This window comes from Bos indicus, chromosome 11 (assembly GCF_029378745.1).
Source record: "Bos indicus isolate NIAB-ARS_2022 breed Sahiwal x Tharparkar chromosome 11, NIAB-ARS_B.indTharparkar_mat_pri_1.0, whole genome shotgun sequence".
Classification (NCBI taxonomy): domain Eukaryota; kingdom Metazoa; phylum Chordata; class Mammalia; order Artiodactyla; family Bovidae; genus Bos; species Bos indicus.
The window spans coordinates 106,787,172-106,806,893 of record NC_091770.1 but is presented as its reverse complement, the minus strand read 5'-3'; the positions used below and the strand labels follow the sequence as shown (position 1 = coordinate 106,806,893).

Sequence of the window (19,722 nt, the reverse complement as noted above, 5' to 3'; positions counted from 1 at the left end):
CTTTCATGGTTTCAGTTTTACAGTCCACACAGTCTAAGTCTCACTAAATTCCTAAGTCCGCCCGGGAGCAGGGACCTGCCCTCTGGGGCCGCCTGGGTCCCAGCCTCGAGAATCGCTGAGGAGCGCGCCTTCTCCCGCAGCTGCCCGGGGAGTCTTCCCAGCTCCCGCCCTCCCGTCTGGTCTGGGTCTCCGCGCCCTGCCGGGCCGGGAGCCGGCTCCCAGGCGGACGCGCGGGACAAGCGGGGCGTCAGGGCGGCCCGGCGGTCGGGGTCCGCCCGGGGCCGTGTGCGCCGCCCGTCGGGAGCCACCCAGCGGCCGCCGTGAGCCGGTCCCTTCCTGGGGAACGTTGGCGACTCCCGCGAAGGTTCGGCCGCCGAGCCCGGGGCAGAGCTCCAGAGGCCGGGGGTGACAGCGGCAACGCTCCCGGTGCCATGAGACCCGGGAAGAGCCTACTGTCTCCGGAGATTCGAGCTGCAGGTCCGCGGCCTGGGTGGGCGGCGGCGGTCGGTGTCGGTCGGTGTCGCTGCCCGGCCCGGTGGACCAGCGCGCCGCGGGGCCCCTTCTGCCCGCGGGCACCGCCGGGGCAGCTGAGCGCGAGCAGGAAAGGTCACGGCGCCGGCGTCCGCAGGGTTACACCTTCTCCATGTTTCCCACGCGCCCGGAGGTGCGGCCCACACGGACGCACGCAGACATGTCCAGTCTTCCCAGCCTCCCCCATGGACCCCGATAGTCCCGATTCACAACGTGTGTCCTCTCCCCGGAGAGGGTCGGCCCTGGTGTCCAGAACAGGAGGCACCGGCAGGGACCACGGGCCGCCCGTCCTCCTCCCCAGAGTGCGCCGGAAGCGCTTCCTTGCCTCCTTGGGGGAACGGTCGTCCCGCTGCCTTCACGGTCGTCCCCCAGGCGGCCACGGTTCCCGGTCAAGTGCTCAGGACTCCGCAGACGGGTTTCCTGCAGGTCGGGCTGCACCTATTCCAGGGGCGCCAGGAGTCCCTTCTATTCTCCTCGGGCTCAGAAGTGGAAAGGATGGTGTCCGTGTGGAGGCGCTGTGTTTCCCGGGTATGAGACACGGATACATCTGCGTGAGAATCACAAAGTGACAGATTGGTGGCTGCTGTGGCGAGGTCGACCAGATGGCCCGACAGGTTGTTGGGGGTTTTTGTTAATATTGTAATGTAGGTATTCAATGAGAAATCTTGAAATTAATTATAATGAAAATTAACGTTATCATTGTTACTCAACAATAACGTAATTATTACCTTTGTTTGCAATTAATTTCAGAAACACTGTTTCAAGTTTATCCACAGAGTATCCAATTGAAGACGACCAGAGAAGGATGTTGAAATAAAGAACTTTCTTAACACACTGGGAAGTTGGGGAACCTCTCCTTCCAGTCACGAGGTCCTGCCCTGCAGCAACCGACCTGGAAAACCAGACCCCAGCCCCTGCAGCAATGGGCTCCAGGATTCAGTGCGTGGTCAGTGACTGTCACCTTCCTTATTTTTCTTCCTTTCTATTTAGTACCAAATGGGGGAAGCCAAATCTCATCTAAGCTGTCACCTGGGACGGCCCTCTTCCTGCCAGCCTGCCTCTGGCTTCCCCATATTACACGCTCTGAGCAGGACACGCTTTCCCTCTTTCCCACCAGAGCATGTCCCCACTCCTCTGTGTGCCCTGAGTCTCAGCCTAGGCGAGTGGTGGTGGCTGACTCCTTGCTCTGGAGACAAATTCTGAAGAAACAGTGAAGGAGCAGGAAAATATCCTGGAGTAGGAAATGGCCACCCACTCCAGTATTCTTGCCTGGAAAATTCCATGAACAGAGGAGCCTGGCTATCTGCAGGCCGTGGGGTCACAAAGAGTCAAACACGACTGAGCATGCACACACAGACACAGGCATGTTTGTTTATGTCTACAGAGCTTAGAGTGAGAACCAAATAAAGCACTGAGGATAATATGTGGATTTTGTTATTTTTGAAAAAAAATTCAAATTAATCATTTTAAGTTGAAATATATATCATATACCCAAAAATTCTCCTTTGAGCACTATATTTTAGTGATTGCCTATTTATATAGTTGTGTAGCCATCATCACTATCTGATCCAGAAGATTTTATATTTTATCTCCCTACAAAGACACCTAATATTCCTTAATCAGTCACTTAAATTCCACATTCCTCACTCTTTCATCCTCATGGAATTGCCTATTCTGTGTATTTCAAGCACATGGCTTTGTACAACTGTGGCCATTTAGGTCCGGTTTCTTACACAGTGTCATGTTTTTGAAGCTTATTCATATTTTATCATGTGATCCAATTTTTTGTTTGGCTTCAGAATTTTCCTGTCTTTAACACATGCACACACACACACACACACACACACACACACACACAGATGTGCTACAGTTCTTTAAATGTGGAAAATACACAGAGGTCCAATGTCACCATTAGAACCATTTTATGCACACAGTTCCATGGCATAAAGTACTGCCTTCCTGTAGGCACTCAACCTGCCCACCAACCCAGAGTGGCCAGCAAGCACAGAGGACGGCAGCCCAACTGTGCTGCCCATTGTCAGAGCCCCCACAGCACCCACTCAGGCCAAGGCTCAACAATAGGTGCACCTCCCAATGGCCAAAGGAGAGCCCATCTGTGCCAGAGGAGGGGGCGGCGGCCAAGGGTGAGAGAGAGGAAAGGAGAGACAAGCGGGAAAGTCCACAGCACCTGGTCTTTCCAGCTGGTCTTGCAACCAAGTACTAGCCAGGCTCAACCTTGCTTTAGCTTCTGAGCTCAGAAATTACCAGGGGCCTTCATGGTGGTATGGCCCTAGATGATGGCAGCCCCGACCAGGCACCCCAATACCCTGTGCTGTGGGGCCCTGCCATGCCAACCTCACCAGCCCCTGTCAGAGCCCTGGGGTGCCCAGCATCTGTGGGCAAACCGCTCCTGACACATCCTTCAGCCCTGTGGAGGCCCAGCCATCAGGCTGTGACTTGGAGTTCCCAGGAGATGGTTATCACTCAGGGTATGTGGCCAGTGGCAATAGGGCCTGACCCTCTGGAAGTGAGTGGAGAAAAGCCCAGTGCTCTAATTCAATGCTGTTCTGGCACCAACTGAGAGTCTCTCGCTGACATCTTCACTGCTTCATCCAGATATTCCACGTACCACTCGTGTTCCGGCTGGGGTTCTAGGGGCAGCCTTCATGGGGCTGCAGCCTTTCAGTGACCAATCCCAAGTGCCGATGCCTCTGGCTCTGGGCCTCACATAGGGAGTACCGCTGTCAATGCTTAGGGATAAAAACAGCAGATCTAAGACGCTGAAGACTCATCCTAGGTCTGGCAAACAGCTCAGAACTGAGGTCTGGTGGCCTGTAATGCTGTGAAGTAAGACCACACCATCTGCCAGCAGACATGTCAATCTCCAGATAATCAGGATCAGATTGATTAAGTACAAAGAGGGACAAGTGTGTCATGTTGGGAGGAGGGAGGAGGAAACAACACCCCTCTGCCTTTGTCTCCCTCCTTCCAGCTGCCCAGGGGCCCAAGACATCCCAATATTCTGTGTTCACATATTGTTCTCTTTTGACTTAGACAACATGGAGGGTCCCTGCCCCTCAAGTAGTAATTTTCTCAGTTTTGAGGGGTACAGTCATGAAATGTCTTCCAGTGTACAAATAGAGAAAAGATAAAACTCACCCAGACCACTGGAGTTCCATATGAGGTGAGGGTGATATAAGGTCCCTTGAACTTCTATTCTGGAAAGAGGGAGGGAGGAGGAAGAAAAAGCTAATCTTCAGTGAATGTAACCTTCACATGGACTCTGTGTAGTCATTTTATCTGTACAGTTATTCAGTCATCATAACATTTACTCAAGGTCTTTTATCTTTCTGGCCTGATGTTCTCATGGAGCTCACAGGCTGAAGAGGTGCTCAAAGTGAGAGTCAGTTCCTAGGCAGGTTGATAAGAAGCCCAGGGGAAGCTGAGGAGAGAGGGGTCTGGAGTTCTCAAGGAGGAGGAAAGGACAAACATCTTTTTTTTTTTTCTCTACATTCCTTAGTCTTAGTCACTTAAGACATTTGTTTTTGTTTTTGTTTCTTTCTTTCTTTAGGCCCAGAACTGATGATTACACAACTGAGTTTAAACTCTGTGAAAGAAAGTGAAGTTGCTCGGTCATGCCTGACTCTGCAACCCCATGGACTGTAGCCTACCAGGCTCCTTTGTCCATGGGATTTTCCAGGCAAGAGTACTGGAGTGGGTTGCTGTTTCCTTCTCCAGGGGATCTTCCCAACCCAGGGATCCAGCCCAGGTCTCCCACATTGTAGGCAGATGCTTTCCCATCTGAGCCACTTAAACTCTGTACCAAGGATCATATAACAACAATGTATCCTGCTTGAGGACAGTTTCTCCTTCCTAAAAACCTTCTGATTAATCCTGATATCTTAGAATGTATATTATGGGAATGGGTCTGCTAGGATCTTTCTGTTAAATTCTAATCCTGTTATCCTAAAATGCTAATTGTGGGAGTGGGTCTGGTAAAACTTTCACAAACCTGAGACATTCTTTTGATTTATTGTAGTAACCAATTTAAAAAGTATATACCTCCCTTGCTAACACTAGCAAGGGGGGCACTCCCCACCCCCTTCTGCTGTCCATGTCAGAAGCTTTCTCTGATCTTTTCCCACTGTCATGAAACTCTGCTACACAAACGCTCTTGAGTGATCAATCCTGGTCCCTGGTCCTGAAGCTAAATCTTCTTCGGAGATCCTGAATCCGACATCGTTCACAGTAAGCTCAATTGAATCTATAACAATCTCTTAAAAGCCAAATATAATCTTAAAATAAGCTATGCTGCTGCTAAGTCACTTCAGTCGTGTCCAACTCTGTGCGGCCCCATAGACGGCAGCCCACCAGGCTCCCCCATCCCTGGGACATGCCCTCTTGTGATGCGTGTCCCAGGGATATGCGTCACATATGACACTTCCTGCATGTCCCAGGGATATACGTCTTATGACACTTCCTGCAGTGTTCTCCAGGCAAGAACACTGGGGTGGGTTGCCATTTGAAAAATCAAAGTGAAGTCGCTCAGTCATGTCCGACTCTTAATGACCACATGGACTGCAGCCCACCAGGCTCCTCCATCCATGGGATTTTCCAGGCAAGAGTACTGGAGTGGGATGCCATTGCCTTCTCCAAAATAAGCTATATGCCCTATTAAAATAAAATTCAACTGAGTAAAATTTTAAAATCTTAGTGCCTTTATTTAAAGATTTATGAATCAGGCAGCATCCAATTTAGCAGTTAGAAACTCTGAGGAGTTGCACAAAATAAAAGACTTTTATAGGCATAAGGGATCAGGAACAAGGAAGTTGTACTGGGCAAAGAATCCAAGTGGTTACTGTGAGGTTACTTTCCAATAGAGGCTGGAAAGCTTTCTCAGGCAGATGACTTAACTAGTGATAATCAGAAGATTCCTGGCTGACTGGTTCAAGATTTCATTTCTGGAAGAGCCAAAACTGCATTTAAGTCTATTTTGCTAGCATGGTTCCTAACTAGGCAACTCCTCTGGGGCTGTTGTCTTGTTTTTAACAGTCCCCCGGGGGCAGCAACAAGGCTTACCACTGCTGGTTCTTCCCAAATGCTGAGAGCGCATGTGCTCTGTGCCAGGCCTGTGCTGGGGGCAGGGACCCAGCCACGACACCTCACAGTCCTTGACATTCAAGAGGAGAGTAAGACAGAAAACCACCACACTTTAAAAAGAAAGGATTCTGCTGCTCCCGCAAAGCTGACGCTGTGGAACCAGACAAGGAATAAACAGAACAGCTTGTAGAAGAATCAGCTCCATGAAGTGAAGGGCGGGAAATGGCACAGCGGGATGGGGGGGCTGGGGCAGAGAGGGGCGGGGAGGAGAAGAGTCCTGGGGCCCGAGGATGAATGGGTGACGAGCCCCAGCGGGTGCAGACAGGGCCGGCCCTGGTGCTGTGAAGGACCGAGGTGGTAAGGGTAGGAGACATGGGGGAGCTGTCACCGCAGATGCACACGGGGACGTGTCTCTGAGGAGGTGACATTTAAGCTGCGCTCCGGGCCACTGTCCCCTTCCCTTGTCACCCAGAGCCAGACACCGAGGATGGCCGCTAACATCACGCGCACCAGCCAGTCCTGAGCCTGCGCACCCAGCTCACTGTTCCCTCCTGAGGAGTCACAGTCAAGGCCCCTGTGCTGAGTTCCCCTCCCTCCCTCTCCGGACAAGGCTGATCCTTTCCCGTGTGGCCCAGTGGCGTGGCCTGTCCCTCCTCTTGGGCACTTTAAGTCATCAACTCTCTTCTCGATGACAGTCGTCTCCTGATCTGTTTGCCTTATTATGCCTCCAATTTCCTATTAATACACTATATTTTAAATTAGCCAAGAATGACAGCGCACTCTAGACACAGAGTGTCTTAACTGAGCACACTCAATTAAGTGTGGACAAATAGAGCATGAACTAGGACACTTCCCGCAATGTCCTCAGTCAGTTTAATGTTTATTGTGTGTTAAGCTTGTGTTCTGTGTTTTCCCGCCTGGTTAGTTTCCTCTGGGTCAGCTGTGCTTTCTTTCACCAACTCTTTCTCCTGACAAAATTACTTGCAAGCACAACTGAAGTTCAGAATATGTTCAAATTGTTCCCTACAGGGCAGGCATCTTAGAGCAGAACTTACTGCAGTGCTGACAAGGCGTCCTGTCTTTCTCCAAGTTGGCTGAGAACGAGCAGAGTAGGACTTGTGTGGTTAGTCCCTCTGTTGTGTCCAGCTCCTTGTGATCCCTCCTTTGAGAGGAGCCTGGCAGGCTACAGGCCCTGGAGTCCCAAAGAGCTGGACACGACTGAGCGACTATATATTCTTCCGGATTCTTTCCTGTTACAGGTCGTCACAAGATACTGAGTACAGCTCCCTCACTACACAGCAGCTCCTTATGTCACCTGGTGTACACACAGCAGTGTGTGCGTACTGACCCCAAACTCCTGACTCACCTCTCCCCACACCCCCGTGTCCTCTTAGGTAACCATAAGCATGTTTTCTATGTCTGTGACTCTACCTCTGCTTTGTAAATAAGTTCATCTGTATCATTCTTCAATATTCCACATGTGTGATGTCATACGATGCTTGTCTCTTTCTGTCTGACTTACTTCACTTAAAGTGAAATCACCATGTTCATCCATGTTGCTACAAATGGCATTATTTCATTTGATCTTATGACTGAGTAATTTTCCATTGTATATATATTCCACATCTTCTGGAGCAAGCACTTCTTAGACTGTACAGCTTGACTTCCTTTAAAGGAACAAAAATTGTGAGGAAACCTAACTTTTTTTAGAGATGGAGAATTTCTCTGCAATGATTCATATATCATTAATGAGCATTTAATGGATTAGGAGACCAAGAATAGTAGGTAAAATTGGTGTGTGGTTTTGTTTTATGTCACTTATGTCAAGTTCTCATGCTGCTGCTGCTGCTAAGTTGCTTCAACTCTGTGCAACCCCATAGATGGCAGCCCACCAGGCTTCTCCATCCCTGGGATTCTCCAGGCAGGAACACTGGAGAGGGTTGCCATTTCCTTCTCCAATGCACGCAAGTGAAAAGTGAAAGTGAAGTCACTCAGTTGTGTCCGACTCCTATCAGGGTTAAATTATGTTCACAAAATACAGATTTCTTCTGTTCCTCTATTCTTGATTCTCTAAAATTATGTGGTGCTTTTGTAGTCAGTTGTTCTTTGCTTGCATAGCCTTCACATGATTTTCAGAAGTAATTCTTGAAAAAATTTATTTTATAGCCTTCCTTGCTTATTTTTCTTTTCTTATAGCTGCTTTAAATATTGGTCTTGAGAATTCATATTTTTCCAGAAAGTAGTCAATTTCTTGAATATTCTAGCATATTTGCAGTGTATATAAAGGGGTTTATATTCATTTTGTGGATGGGTATGAGATAATATGAAATATACATCGGACCTGCTGTCTGACACAGGACCCCTAAGTGTCTTGAAGTTTCCTGGGCTATAGAAATGTCTTTTGATTTGTTTTCTTTGTATGTTTTCAGAAAGTGTTCATTTTGCTTTTTCCTAGTAGGAAATGATTACTTTTATAACAGACACTTTTGATGATTATTGCTAAGGTTTGTTAGTACAATTCTATATGCCCTTTATTTTAAGGCTTGTGATTAGTTTCATCTCTCTCTTTTTTTTTTTTTTTTTTTTAGTTTCAGCTCTAATACATGCATTTTCTGTCTCAGTTGAATGCCCCACATATTCAAGGAGGTTCCTTCACTCTGGCTGCTGAGGATTCTCAGCCCCACATGAATGTTGGACATTATTCAATGCATTCAGTTCAGTTCACCTCAGTTGCTCACTCATGTCTGACTCTTTGCCACCCCATGAACCGCAGTGCGCCAGGCTTCCCTGTCCATCAGCAACTCCCTGAGTTCACCCAAACTCATGTCCATTGAATTGGTGATGACATCCAACCATCTCATCCTCTGTCGTCCCCTTCTCCTCCTGCCCTCAATCTTTCCCAGCATCAGGGTCTTTTCTAATAGTCAGCTCTTCACATCAGGTGGCCAAAGTTTTGGAGTTTCAGCTTCAGCATCAGTCCTTCCAATGAACACCCAGGGTTGGACCTCCTTGCAGTCCAAGGAACTCTCAAGCATCTTCTCCAACACCACAGTTCAAAAGCATCTATACTTCTGTGCTAAGCTTTATTTATAGTCCAACTATCACATCCATACATGACCACTGGAAAAACCATAGCTTTGATGGACTTTTGTTGGCAAAGTACTGTCTCTGCTTTTTAATATGCTATCTAAGATGGTCACAACTTTCCTTCCAAGGAATAAGCATCTTTTAATTTCATGGCTGCAATCACAATCTGTGGTGATTTGGGAGCCCCCCAAAATAAAGTCAGCCACTGTTTCCACTGTTTCTCCAACTATTTGTTGAGCTATTTCAAATCTTAAAAGATGATGCTGTGAAAGTGCTGCACTCAATATGCCAGCAAATTTGGAAAACTCGGCAGTGGCCACAGGACTGGAAAAGGTCAGTTTTCATTCCAATCCCAAAGAAAGGCAATGCCAAAGAGTGCTCAAACTACCGCACAATTGCACTCATCTCACACACTAGTAATGTTCAACATTCCCCAAGCCAGGCTTCAGCAATACATGATCCGTGAACTTCCAGAAGTTCAAGGTGATTTTAGAAAAGGCAGAGGAACCAGAGATCAAATTGCCAACATCCCCTGGATCATCAAAAAAGCAAGAGAGTTCCAGAAAAACATTGATTATGTCAAAGCCTTTGTGTGCATCACAACAAACTGTGGAAAATTCTGAAAGAAATGGGAATACCAGACCACCTGACCTGCCTCTTGAGAAACCTGTAGGAAGCCACAGTTAGAACTGAACATGGAACAACAGACTGGTTCTAAATAGGAAAAGGAGTACTTCAAGGCTGTATATTGTCACTGTGCTTATTTAACTTATATGCAGAGTCCATCATGAGAAACGCTGGGTTGGATGAAGCACAAGCTGAAATCAAGATTGCCAGGAGAAATATCAACAACTTCAGATATTCAGATGACACCACCCTTATGGCAGAAAGTGAAGAAGAATTAAGAGCCTCTTGATGAAATTGAAAGAGGAGAGTGAAAAGGTTGGCTTAAAGCTCAACATTCAGAAAACTAAGATCATGGCATCCAGTCCCACTCAATGCATAGATCTCCAGTAATCATTCTTTCCTCAAAAGTTGTTCCTGCTCATCCTTGTGGAATTTCACCTGTGTGTGATCAGATGGCAGAGACTCAGTGGGCCCATTAAGCACTTGAAATCATTCTTTCTGTCTGAGTAGCTGTTTCTTTTCAATCCCCTGCCCCACACATATCATCTTCTGTGCCTCCCTGGCTCACCTGTGTTCTCAGATCAGGGCTTTGCTGGGCTGCACCTGGGTTCCCCTCCCTGTACCTGCAGCATGGAAATTGCCTGAAGGCAGACAGCCGGGAGCCATCAGATGGATTTGTGTATGCAAATTCACTCTAGGAATTTAGTCCTGCATGGCCTGCTGTCCAGGATCTGAAAACAGTTGTTCCCAGTATTTTGTTCAGCTTTCTAATTACCAGTGCCAGGTGAGGAAGTTCAGATACTGTTCCTCTTAAAGCTGGGAGTGGAAGTCACATTTTATTTTTATAGACACTCTTTGAATCAGTAATTCTAAATCAGGTAACCACATATGTTTGAAAGTATCTTTTGCTTCATTTTCTCTGTTTTGCTCTTGCAAATGTAAAAACAAAACCAAATATCAAGAGACACATTAAAACAGGTTTTGTTTTCTGTTTTTCCTGGTTGAACTTTATGCCAACAAATCCTAGGTAAGGACTTAGGAAGCTGCAGCAAGTCAAGGCACCAGCAAGATCACAGGATCTGCAATCAACAGGGATCTTAATGGTACCAGAGAGCTTTTTTTTTTTTTTTTTTGCCAGGCCGTAGGAGGTGGATGCAGTAGTTGAGGGGCTAGAGGGATCCCAGGACCTTAATGACACCAGTGAGCCAACTAAAATACAGGAGGCTGAGGCCAGGTACAGCACATTTGGCCAATGTGAGCTGAAACATATTTAATTCTGAATTTCCAGAACCATAACCTCAAACAAAATGTTCACCCTCTTCTGATATTCACATAGAAAGATTGCATAGAATCTTTTGCCGAGAAATTCTACTTCCATGGAAGAAAGCCACCAGGAAGATTGCTTGGAGAATTTAAGACATGTGTGGGTTTCAGGTGGAGAAAGAGGAAATGAGTAAATGACAACTGCGATTCAGAAACGGAAAGGGATCTGTGCAAACCCAGCAGGCTCTCTTTGGTGGAAGGCAGGCTGTGTGCTCACTGCTCCTTCCCCCTTTTGCTGAGATCACTTTTATCATGTTTTAGGTAGCTCCAATGAAAACTTCAAGTACAGGGGCTTCCCTGGTGGTCCAGTGGTTAAGAATCTACTTGCAGGGCAGGGGACACTGGTTCGATCTCTGGTCCCCAGAAGATCCCACGCCACAGAGAAATTAAGTCTGTACACTGCAAAGACTGAGCCCAGGCATTCTAGGGCCCAGCGCTCCACAGCAAGAGAAACCACCAAAGTGGGAAGCCCAGCCACCCAGCTAGAGCACAGGCCCTGCTCGCTACAAGTGGAGAGAGCCTGCAGGCAGCAAAGAAGACCCAGGGCAGCCAAAAGGAAATAAAATTATATGTAAACAAAAACCTCTTCAAGTACAGTGACTCTCAATGGCTCAAGTAACTCCTGCTCGATGTTCTCAGCACACCAGCGTGTGGGGTCTACAGGAACCCCCTCCTCCCGTGAAGGCCCAGAGTCTCCATCGACCACGTGTCTCCACCACTGTGCTGTGCCGTCTCCCCGCTCACCTCTGCACAGAATTGCTTCTGATGGTGTCACTCTTTAGACAGGGGAGTCATTCTTGTGAATCATCATCTAAGAGTTAATATCTCACCTGCAATTCTATTTCTATATTCCTTAAAAGGAGTTCCTTAAAATCCCAATTGTATTCCTTAAAAGAGCATTTTATCAAAATCTTGACTCGAACACCTATGTTTTTATTTATCAACTTTTATGTTTATGTCATGCGAAGAGTTGACTCATTGGAAAAGACCCTGATGCTGGGAGGGATTGGGGGCAGGAGAAGGGGACCACAGAGGATGAGATGGCTGGATGGCATCACTGACTCGATGGATGTGAGTGTCAGTGAACTCCGGGAGTTGGTGATGGACAGGGAGGCCTGGCATGCTGCGATTCATGGGGTCGCAAAGAGTCGGACATGACTGAGCAACTGAACTGATGTCTCCTTCATTGTGTCCTGTGCTCTGGCTCAGCCTCTCTCTCGGCCTCTGCTCTTGGCCTCTCAGGAAACAGCGTACAGGATGTATTAGTTGCACCCGCCCTCCCTCTCACTGGCTCTTTTCCGTCCTCCCTCATCTCCGTGACATGTGTGACTCTGTGCACATCACTATCACCATGACACCCTCCCTCCCTTGGGAAGCCTGTTATCACCTTCCTGCTCCTTTCTCTGCTGCCCCATGTGTGTCCCTGCCCCACACTCACAGCAGCCTCACAGCAGGCGCTCTCCCTCACTCTTCTCTCCAGAGTTCCTGCTGGAATTTCTGGACACCACCTCCCAAGTATTTACCTCTGACTCTGACTTCTCCTTCCCTGGTGGGCCCTGTAGCATCTTCCCCTGAGTGAAGACCACAGATAAAACCTAAATTCTCCTTCTTCCCCAGCTACCTTAGACTCCCCTGTGGATGTCTCCTTCTCATCCAGGCTCAGTGATTCAATATCATCCATGAAACATTTTTCTATACTCAATCATCTATCTGGCCATATTGATACCATTTCCAGGGGAGTGGGTGGAGCAATGATGGGCAATATTCAGATGGCAGGTAGAGACCAGACCAGGCAATGAAGGCATGCGAATGAAGGACAGTGCTAAGAAGAGCAGATTATAGAGAAGTCACAATGGAAGAAGAGGTTGGAGAATGTTTTTAAAAACAGACCAGGGAGAAATCTGCAAGAGGAGAGGTTGAGTCTTAAGGGAAGAGAAATGATCATTGCATAGCTCCTCAGGGGGGTGGGGGTGGGGGAATCCAGCAACGTGCTAGTTTATGAGCAACATCCTATCAGATGCTACATTTCAGTTAGAAATACTTCAGGCTACAAGTCCATTAGATTTGTAGAAATTCCTAATGCATTAGAAATTGATACATTTTCCTGCAATGGAATAAATTAGGCTAAGGTTATGCATTACATTGTTTATTGTGATGTCAAGATGTCATTTTATATTAGTGTTTATTCCAATGTGGACCAGTAAAGTGTATTATAGTACATCATCTATTCAGTGGACTGATTGGTGGAAAATAGTGTCCCAAGAGAGAATATTCCCCAAGATAGTGTCAGCTGAATATAAGCAAGATACCATAAAACATTGTGCACAGTATGTGACCATTTATGGTTTTAAATGTGGTTGTGCTCAGTCACTCAGTCACGTCCGACATTTTCTGACATTATGGACTGTAGCCCACCGGGCTCCTCTGCCCATGGCGATGCTCCAGGCAGGGATACTAGAGTGGGTTGCCATTTCCTGCTCCAGAGGATCTTCCAGACCCAGGGATTGAATCTGAGTCCCTTATGTCTCCTGCATAGGGAGGTGGGTTCTTTACCATTAGCACCACATGTGGAGTGAAGAAGAAATAGATATTCATAGTTGCTTGTGTATCCATAAAATGACATTCTGGGCCGTCTCTCCTGATCCAGGGGCTAAGACTCTGCACTCTCATTGTAGGGGCCTGAGTTCAATCCCTTGTCAGGAAACTAGAACCCACATGCGACAGATAAGAGTTCTCATGGAAAAGGTCCCACAGGCACAGCCAAATAAATACTTAGAAGAAAAAAAAAAATACACCTCTGAAAGCTATCCCTGAGAAACAAAAACGTGGCTGACTGTGGAAGCAGCAAGGACTTGACAAGAAGGGAGGGGGTAGGAAGAACAATGTAATATGAAGTATTTTATATTTTTAGGTTCTTGAGCCTTGTACATGTATTGTAAGTTTCTCAGAAATGCCAAGACGTTACAAAAAATTTTAAACCTCTAAAGAACAAAACTCACAGCTTTATTTCTACAAACTGAATGAAAGTCAACTTTGTTTTACCAGAAAGATTATCTGGCTTCTCTAAAACATCTTCTCAGGCTTTTCCCACGCTACTCAGACAGTGGTCCATACGGCACTGTCTGGATTCTTGTCATAATGTGAAGTGAATCTTTTACTTTATCCTGGGTCCTTGCTGTCCGGCAAAGGAAGGACGACGTCATCACGTTCCTTGCAGCAGGGGCCCTCTTAGGTGGCACCAACCTTTACTTCCCAATGGAGCAGTACATCTACAGAAGGAAAAGTGGCGGCGCCCACATTAGGAATGCGAAGAGAACCTGGGAGAAGCTTCTGTAGGCAGCTCATGCCATCGTTGCCACTGAAAACCCAGCTGCTGTCCCTGCTGCGTCCTCCAGGAACCCTCACCAGCGAGCTGAGCTGCAGTTTGCTGCCGCTTTGCTCCTGGATACTCCACTAACCAGACCCAGGCAGCTTCCAGGAGCCAAGACTCCTGGTGGTTACGATCCCTGGGCTGACCGCCAGCCTCTCCCAGAGGCATGTATGTGAACTTCTTACCATCGGTCTGTGTGACACGGACTCTCCTCTGCACTCTGGAGACGACCCATTCCCGGCAACCAGGGAGCTCAGTTGGTGGGTCTGACTCGGCGGATGCTCACTCTGGAAGTTCTGCCCATGCGCAGCATCCTTTCCCGTGAACACTCTTGGGAGGTCGTCCCTGATCTCTACGTCTGCAGATTCTGAAGAGATTAAAAGGGAAGAGCAGGTGGCAGCTGAGCAAGCTCTGACCAAGGAGGACTTCACCGTGAATGGGTCACTTCAGCAGCTGAGTGCAACGCTACTGGATCTGACGTGCTGTCTAGTCCACAGGCGAGCAGGCGAGCTCGCTGCCTACTCCGCAGTTCCCCCTGAAGGCTGGCCTGCAGTGCCCACTGCTCAGGCCACTGGATGGGTAGGCACAGCACTGCGTGGGCTTCAGCTGTTCTTTCACAGGCTCTTTTCTTGGGTGGGGGCTGTGCTGGGTCCTTGCTGCTGCACAGGTTTGCTCTGGTTGCAGTGAGCAGGGCGCACTCTCTGCTTGTGGTGCCTGACCTTCTGGTTGCAGTGGCTTCTCTTCTTATGGAGCGTGGGCCCCAGGGCCCCCAGACTTCAGTGGTGGCAGAGCGTGGGCTCAGGAGCTGTGGCCCCCAGGCTGTGGAGCACAGGCTTGATGGTTGTGCTTCACGGCCTTAGTTCCTCTGAAGGCACATGGGATCTTCCTGGACCAGGGATTGAACTCATGTCTCCTGCATTGGCAGGATTCTTTACCATGAGCCATTACAGAAACCCCACAAACTCTTAAAATGGAAATTGGTTCACAGAAAATAAGCAGTTTCTAAATAAATAAATGTGTCTACTCATGAGAAAGTTCTGTGACTTTTGCTTTTTTCCTTTCACATAAGAGGAAAATTTCATAATTCATTATGTTCTTCCCTCAAACAATATTTGCAACTGCTAATTTTACTAGATAAGCTTGATCCAATTTTTAAAACGCTTTTCTCCCACTTTCCCCTATGCACTGTACATTCATTATCAATTGAGATGATATTTTATCATTGTTCAGTCACTTAGTCATGTCCAACTCTTTGCGACCCCATGGACTGCAGCACACCAGGCTTCCCTGTCCTTCACCAACTTCCAGAGATTATATTTATACTTCATATGGATAGGAGGATAATCAGTTGGCTTCATCCTTGAATTATTTCTCTGAATCTGACATATTAATATGCTAGTAAGATATAAGACACTTGACTGACTTCAGCATAAAAAAAATAATAGAATCAGGTGACCATATCTGAAGACTGATTATAAAAGCAGCAGCCATGTTGATGAGGAGAAGTGACACACGGGGGGACATTTTATGTGATGAGAGAGAGGGGTGCTGGCCTCAGGGATTTAAAGGGCTGTTTGAAAACAGAGTGGAACTCGGCTCAGTGGATGGACCTCCTAGGAGTCACTTCCCAGAGACACACAGGACAGAGTGCTGAGCATCCTGAGTGCCCACAAGGTGGTCTGAAGCCGTGGCCAGGGCACCCCTCTGCATATCAGTGGAGATGGTAGCTGTATTGTGTGTCTGTACGAGTCTGTATAAGGTGACCCTGCATGCAGAAAAGCAAATTTGACTAAATGGCAGATGGCCTCAGTTCTAATAGTAAGATCTTTTCTTAAATCAATTTCTTTCTCCTCTCAGCTTCTCCATTTGAAAGGAGTTACTCTTCATGAGACCTATTCCCTTTTAATTCCCTTCTTCAAAGCCTCAAATTTCGTAGCTTTTTTTTTTTCAGTATCTTTCCATGTTTATTCCTCAGACAAAATAAGCAAGAGTAAAATTTTCTTATTGGACTTTAAAGATAAACAAATACTTTTAAAATCAGACTTTCCAAACGTTCTAAATTCATTCATGTTCTCACTTTAGTATCCTCAATCCTAAGCCTGTAATGAGCGTTTTTACCTGATTCAAACACAACTCTGGGGGGTGAATTGGTGGCGGGACTCCACAGACCCCTGGAATTTTGAACTCTTGACAGTTAGATCTCCTTTTACAGAAGTGTTAGCTCCAATGGAACAAGGAGCATATAGTGCCAGATTGCAGGGCTGACAGCGGGGAAAAGACAGTTTATTGATGGTAGAAAAGATCTGCCTTCTGACCAGCAGCCGCCGCTCACGGTGAGGCAAACCGGAAGTGCCTGCAGACTCAGAGACCCATGCGGAGGGAGCAGGACCCTTCAGCCACACTCGTTATCAGCGCAGCCATCAGAAAGGGGTCCTTCCTTGACCTGACTCGTGCTTCCTGTTTCTTTAACTCCCTGTGCTTCGGGGCTGCTCTGCTGAGTTGGACTCCCCTTTGCTTTTCCTAGATCTCCTTGGGGCCTTCTCACAAGGCCCGGCAGCAGGCAGCAAGCAGCGGCGCCATTGGGCAGGTCTGCTCCTGTAACTCCTCTGGCAGCCCTGCGGCTGGGACAGCGCACTGAGCGTCCACCGTCCCTCTCATGGGACCAGAGGTCGGAATGTGATGGGACCAGAGGTCGGAATGGGGAAGATGGAAGGGCTGGCTTTTACTTTCTTTCACTCCCGGGCCAGAAGCTCTTAACCTGAGGGATTTGGAGAGCCCAGGGAGCCTGTGGCCTCCCTGAAGTGATGCATAAAATGCATCTGTGCACAAGCTTTTGTTCAGATAAGAGTAAATGCCCTGGATTCACCCCTTCAGAATATTTTATCTTTGTTCCTGGTCTGTACAGATTCTGTGCTTTGAAGCACAACACCGCTACAGTGATTTCATCACACTTCCACTGCTGCCAGTCCCTAGTAAACCCAGCTTTCAGAATCAAGAGAAGCTGCTGGCTGACAAGGCTTAAAAGCATCCTTTGAAGTACCTAGAATCAAGAGCACCTGACTGTACTCTACTGGAACATTTTAAGGTCTAGCAGTTTGCTTTTCGCTTGTGAGCAGCTAGGTCAAATTGTCCCCACACAAGAAAACCGAACTAAAGTCTATGTGTCTGACCAGGGTCACAGGACACAAACTACTTTAGGGCGGGTCCCAGGTCAGCCTGAGATTCTGTCATTACCAGGAATCAAAGTAGCAAAGAGCATCTGTGACACAAACCCTAAAAGCGTTTTATTACTGGATAATTTGGGTTGGGACGGTTCCCTAGAGAAGAGAATGGCAACTCACTCCAGTGTTCTTGCCTGGAGAATTCCATGGGCAGAGGAGCCTGGCGGGCTACAGTCTAAGGGATCCCAAAGAGTTGGACAGGACTGAGTGACTTTCACTTTCTGTTTTCAGTTTGGATCTAAGGAGAGGTAAAGTCTTTTCTGTGGATATTTGTAAATGCTTCCTACAGATCCAGTTATATGGCTTTGTGTTCTTCTGGAATTGCTCCCATGACATTGATCTGGACTTCATACACTTATGTACCAAATTACTCTTTTCTGTGCAATGGTGGTAAAACAGTTAAAAAGCAAGTAAACAAGCCAAAGCCCGTGAACTGTTTCAAACAGGCTGAAAGCGCCACCTACTGTCCAATCTGCAGAGGTGCCCAAGGAATGCAGTCTGAGCCTTATGGACTGAGAGCCACAGGAACTAGGATATTAAGCTAAGTTAGACTCACATCTGACTATACTTTCTACTTATATGCTATTTATAACGAGTATGTAGTTATATTTATGCTCTCTCCTGAGCATTCTCAATCTTTTGTTACAGAAAGTAAGATATTGAAAATCACGGAGCTGTGGCAGATGTAAGAAACAGTATCAGGCTTTCATATGCTTTCCACGGGTCCCGATTATCCCACACCAAAATGCCTTGAGAGTTCTGGAGCAAAACTGCTCTTTGCCACTTTTATTCGTAGGAACGACTGAGGCCCAGAGCTCCCTGAGTAGCCCCTCCTGAGGGGACTTGACTGTATTTATTGTACATGTTTAAGAGATGACAGCAAAAGAGAAAGCTCTAAAATGGCAAAAGCTTTCAGGTACACCAAAAGGGTGGTTTTAATGTTGGTTTGAGTGTTTTGTTTTCAGTGGAACAATCCATTATGGAATGGGCCAAAGTGAGTTTAGAGAATACAGTGTGCATTTTCTACCTCTGAGAGCTGCTAATTAAAACTTGTCTTTACTACGGGCCTGGCATCAATTCAGACTTGCCTTGGACAGGTGACTGACTTCCAGGCTGCCTTAAACCCAGCAAGCATTCAGGAAACGTCCCAGTGACTGGAGGGAACAGCAGCGTGCAGCCCACGTTTCACTGTTTGTGCTGCTCGTGTGCTCTTTCTGTCCCTAACTCTTCAGCAGGTATTCACGCTCTTCTACCCAGTTTATTATTTGTTTGACTCTGAAATACATTGGTCTGGTTTTTATGATAAGCTGGTTCTGTACAATCGTATGTAAAGTATTTATTTAAATACAAACAATATACACTCTTGTTCAAGTTCCTCCTGAGTTAAAAGTACACAAAAAAACTCGATAATTTAGAGTAAAAGTAGAATTTCACTTTCATCCTTATCAAAGTATCTGTGGTTCACTTGTATATATTGCTCCAGCTTTTTAAAAAACATTTTCAAATATATATTTATTTACACAGATAATATAGGTCCATTTTTAGTTCAGTTAGACAAATAATGTGTGTTGTTTTACAACTTGCTTTAGTCATGTAACAGTATGACTTTGAGGTGTCACCATTTCCTGTCTGGAGGTTTTCCAGTGGTTTTAAATAGGAATATAAAAATATTTCTTTAGAACAACATGATTCTGCTATAAGCAAACTAGGTTCATCTAGCATCCACATTCAGGGAAATTCAGAAACGTCTTTAGTTGCCCTGCGCATCCCACCATCAGGAATGGAGGAAACTGCGAGCAAGGAAAGTCTCAGTAATGAACACCAGGCACCCTGTTAACCCAGCGCTAAAGGAGGAGGGCGGGGCGAGGGCAGCTCACGGGCCGCAGGGGATGGTCTTGTGATCCCTGTGTCTCCAGGCTGGCTGGTGGCAGCCGAGAGAATCCAGGAAAGAGAGATGGTAGGCGGGGAACAGTGGAGGGCAGGAAACGGAGGAAACGGGCCTCCTGGAGGCAAAGCACACAGGTCGCAGCAGAGCCTGGGGAGGAGGAGCAGGTCAGCTGGAGGAGGCAGTGGAGAGACATGCAGAGGAGGCTCCCTCCCGATCACCCCACCCCAGAAGGAGAGACACCTGGAGGAAGCTCCCTCCCGCTCACCCCACCCCAGAAGGTGCCTATGGGCTGGGTGCGGGGTCGAATCTGCTCCCCTCACTAAGAATGTGAGCTTCAGGCTGATCTCGGGAACACACTTCTTGTTTCACTTGAGTGATTCAATTATGCCTCCCCTGTAATTTCAGGTTGGGTCTTCTCTGCCTACCTTCCCCTCACTTTTCATTCTGGCCTCAGTCTTCATTTTTTTCTGGCAAACAAAATATGATCAGCAGGCAGAGTTGACTGCATAAAAGGCAAAGGTCTGCCTCTGAGGAGTAATATATACTCATATCGCTATGCTAGTTTATTTATATTT

General features: G+C 47.1%; 1 protein-coding gene and 1 pseudogene across 1 annotated transcript; both read left to right on the top strand.

Annotated features, from left to right (window-relative positions):
• The first annotated feature begins 5 nt into the window (after positions 1 to 5).
• Positions 6 to 5,239, top strand: LOC139185968 (collagen alpha-1(I) chain-like). The gene is made up of 4 exons (XM_070799850.1): positions 6 to 14; positions 141 to 1,059; positions 1,297 to 1,477; positions 4,103 to 5,239. Exons 1-3 carry the CDS (start codon positions 6 to 8, stop codon positions 1,341 to 1,343), a joined length of 975 nt encoding a protein of 324 aa, XP_070655951.1. The 3' UTR covers positions 1,344 to 1,477; positions 4,103 to 5,239.
• Positions 2,626 to 15,002, top strand: LOC109558169 (small ribosomal subunit protein uS2-like; annotated as a pseudogene).
• The last annotated feature ends 4,720 nt before the right edge of the window (positions 15,003 to 19,722 follow it).

Excerpts from the sequence above, each read along its gene's own strand:
- LOC139185968 (XM_070799850.1), top strand. Across the intron at positions 1,060-1,296 it reads GGAGGCGCTGTGTTTCCCGG|TTTATCCACAGAGTATCCAA; the intron begins GTATGAGACACG and ends CACTGTTTCAAG.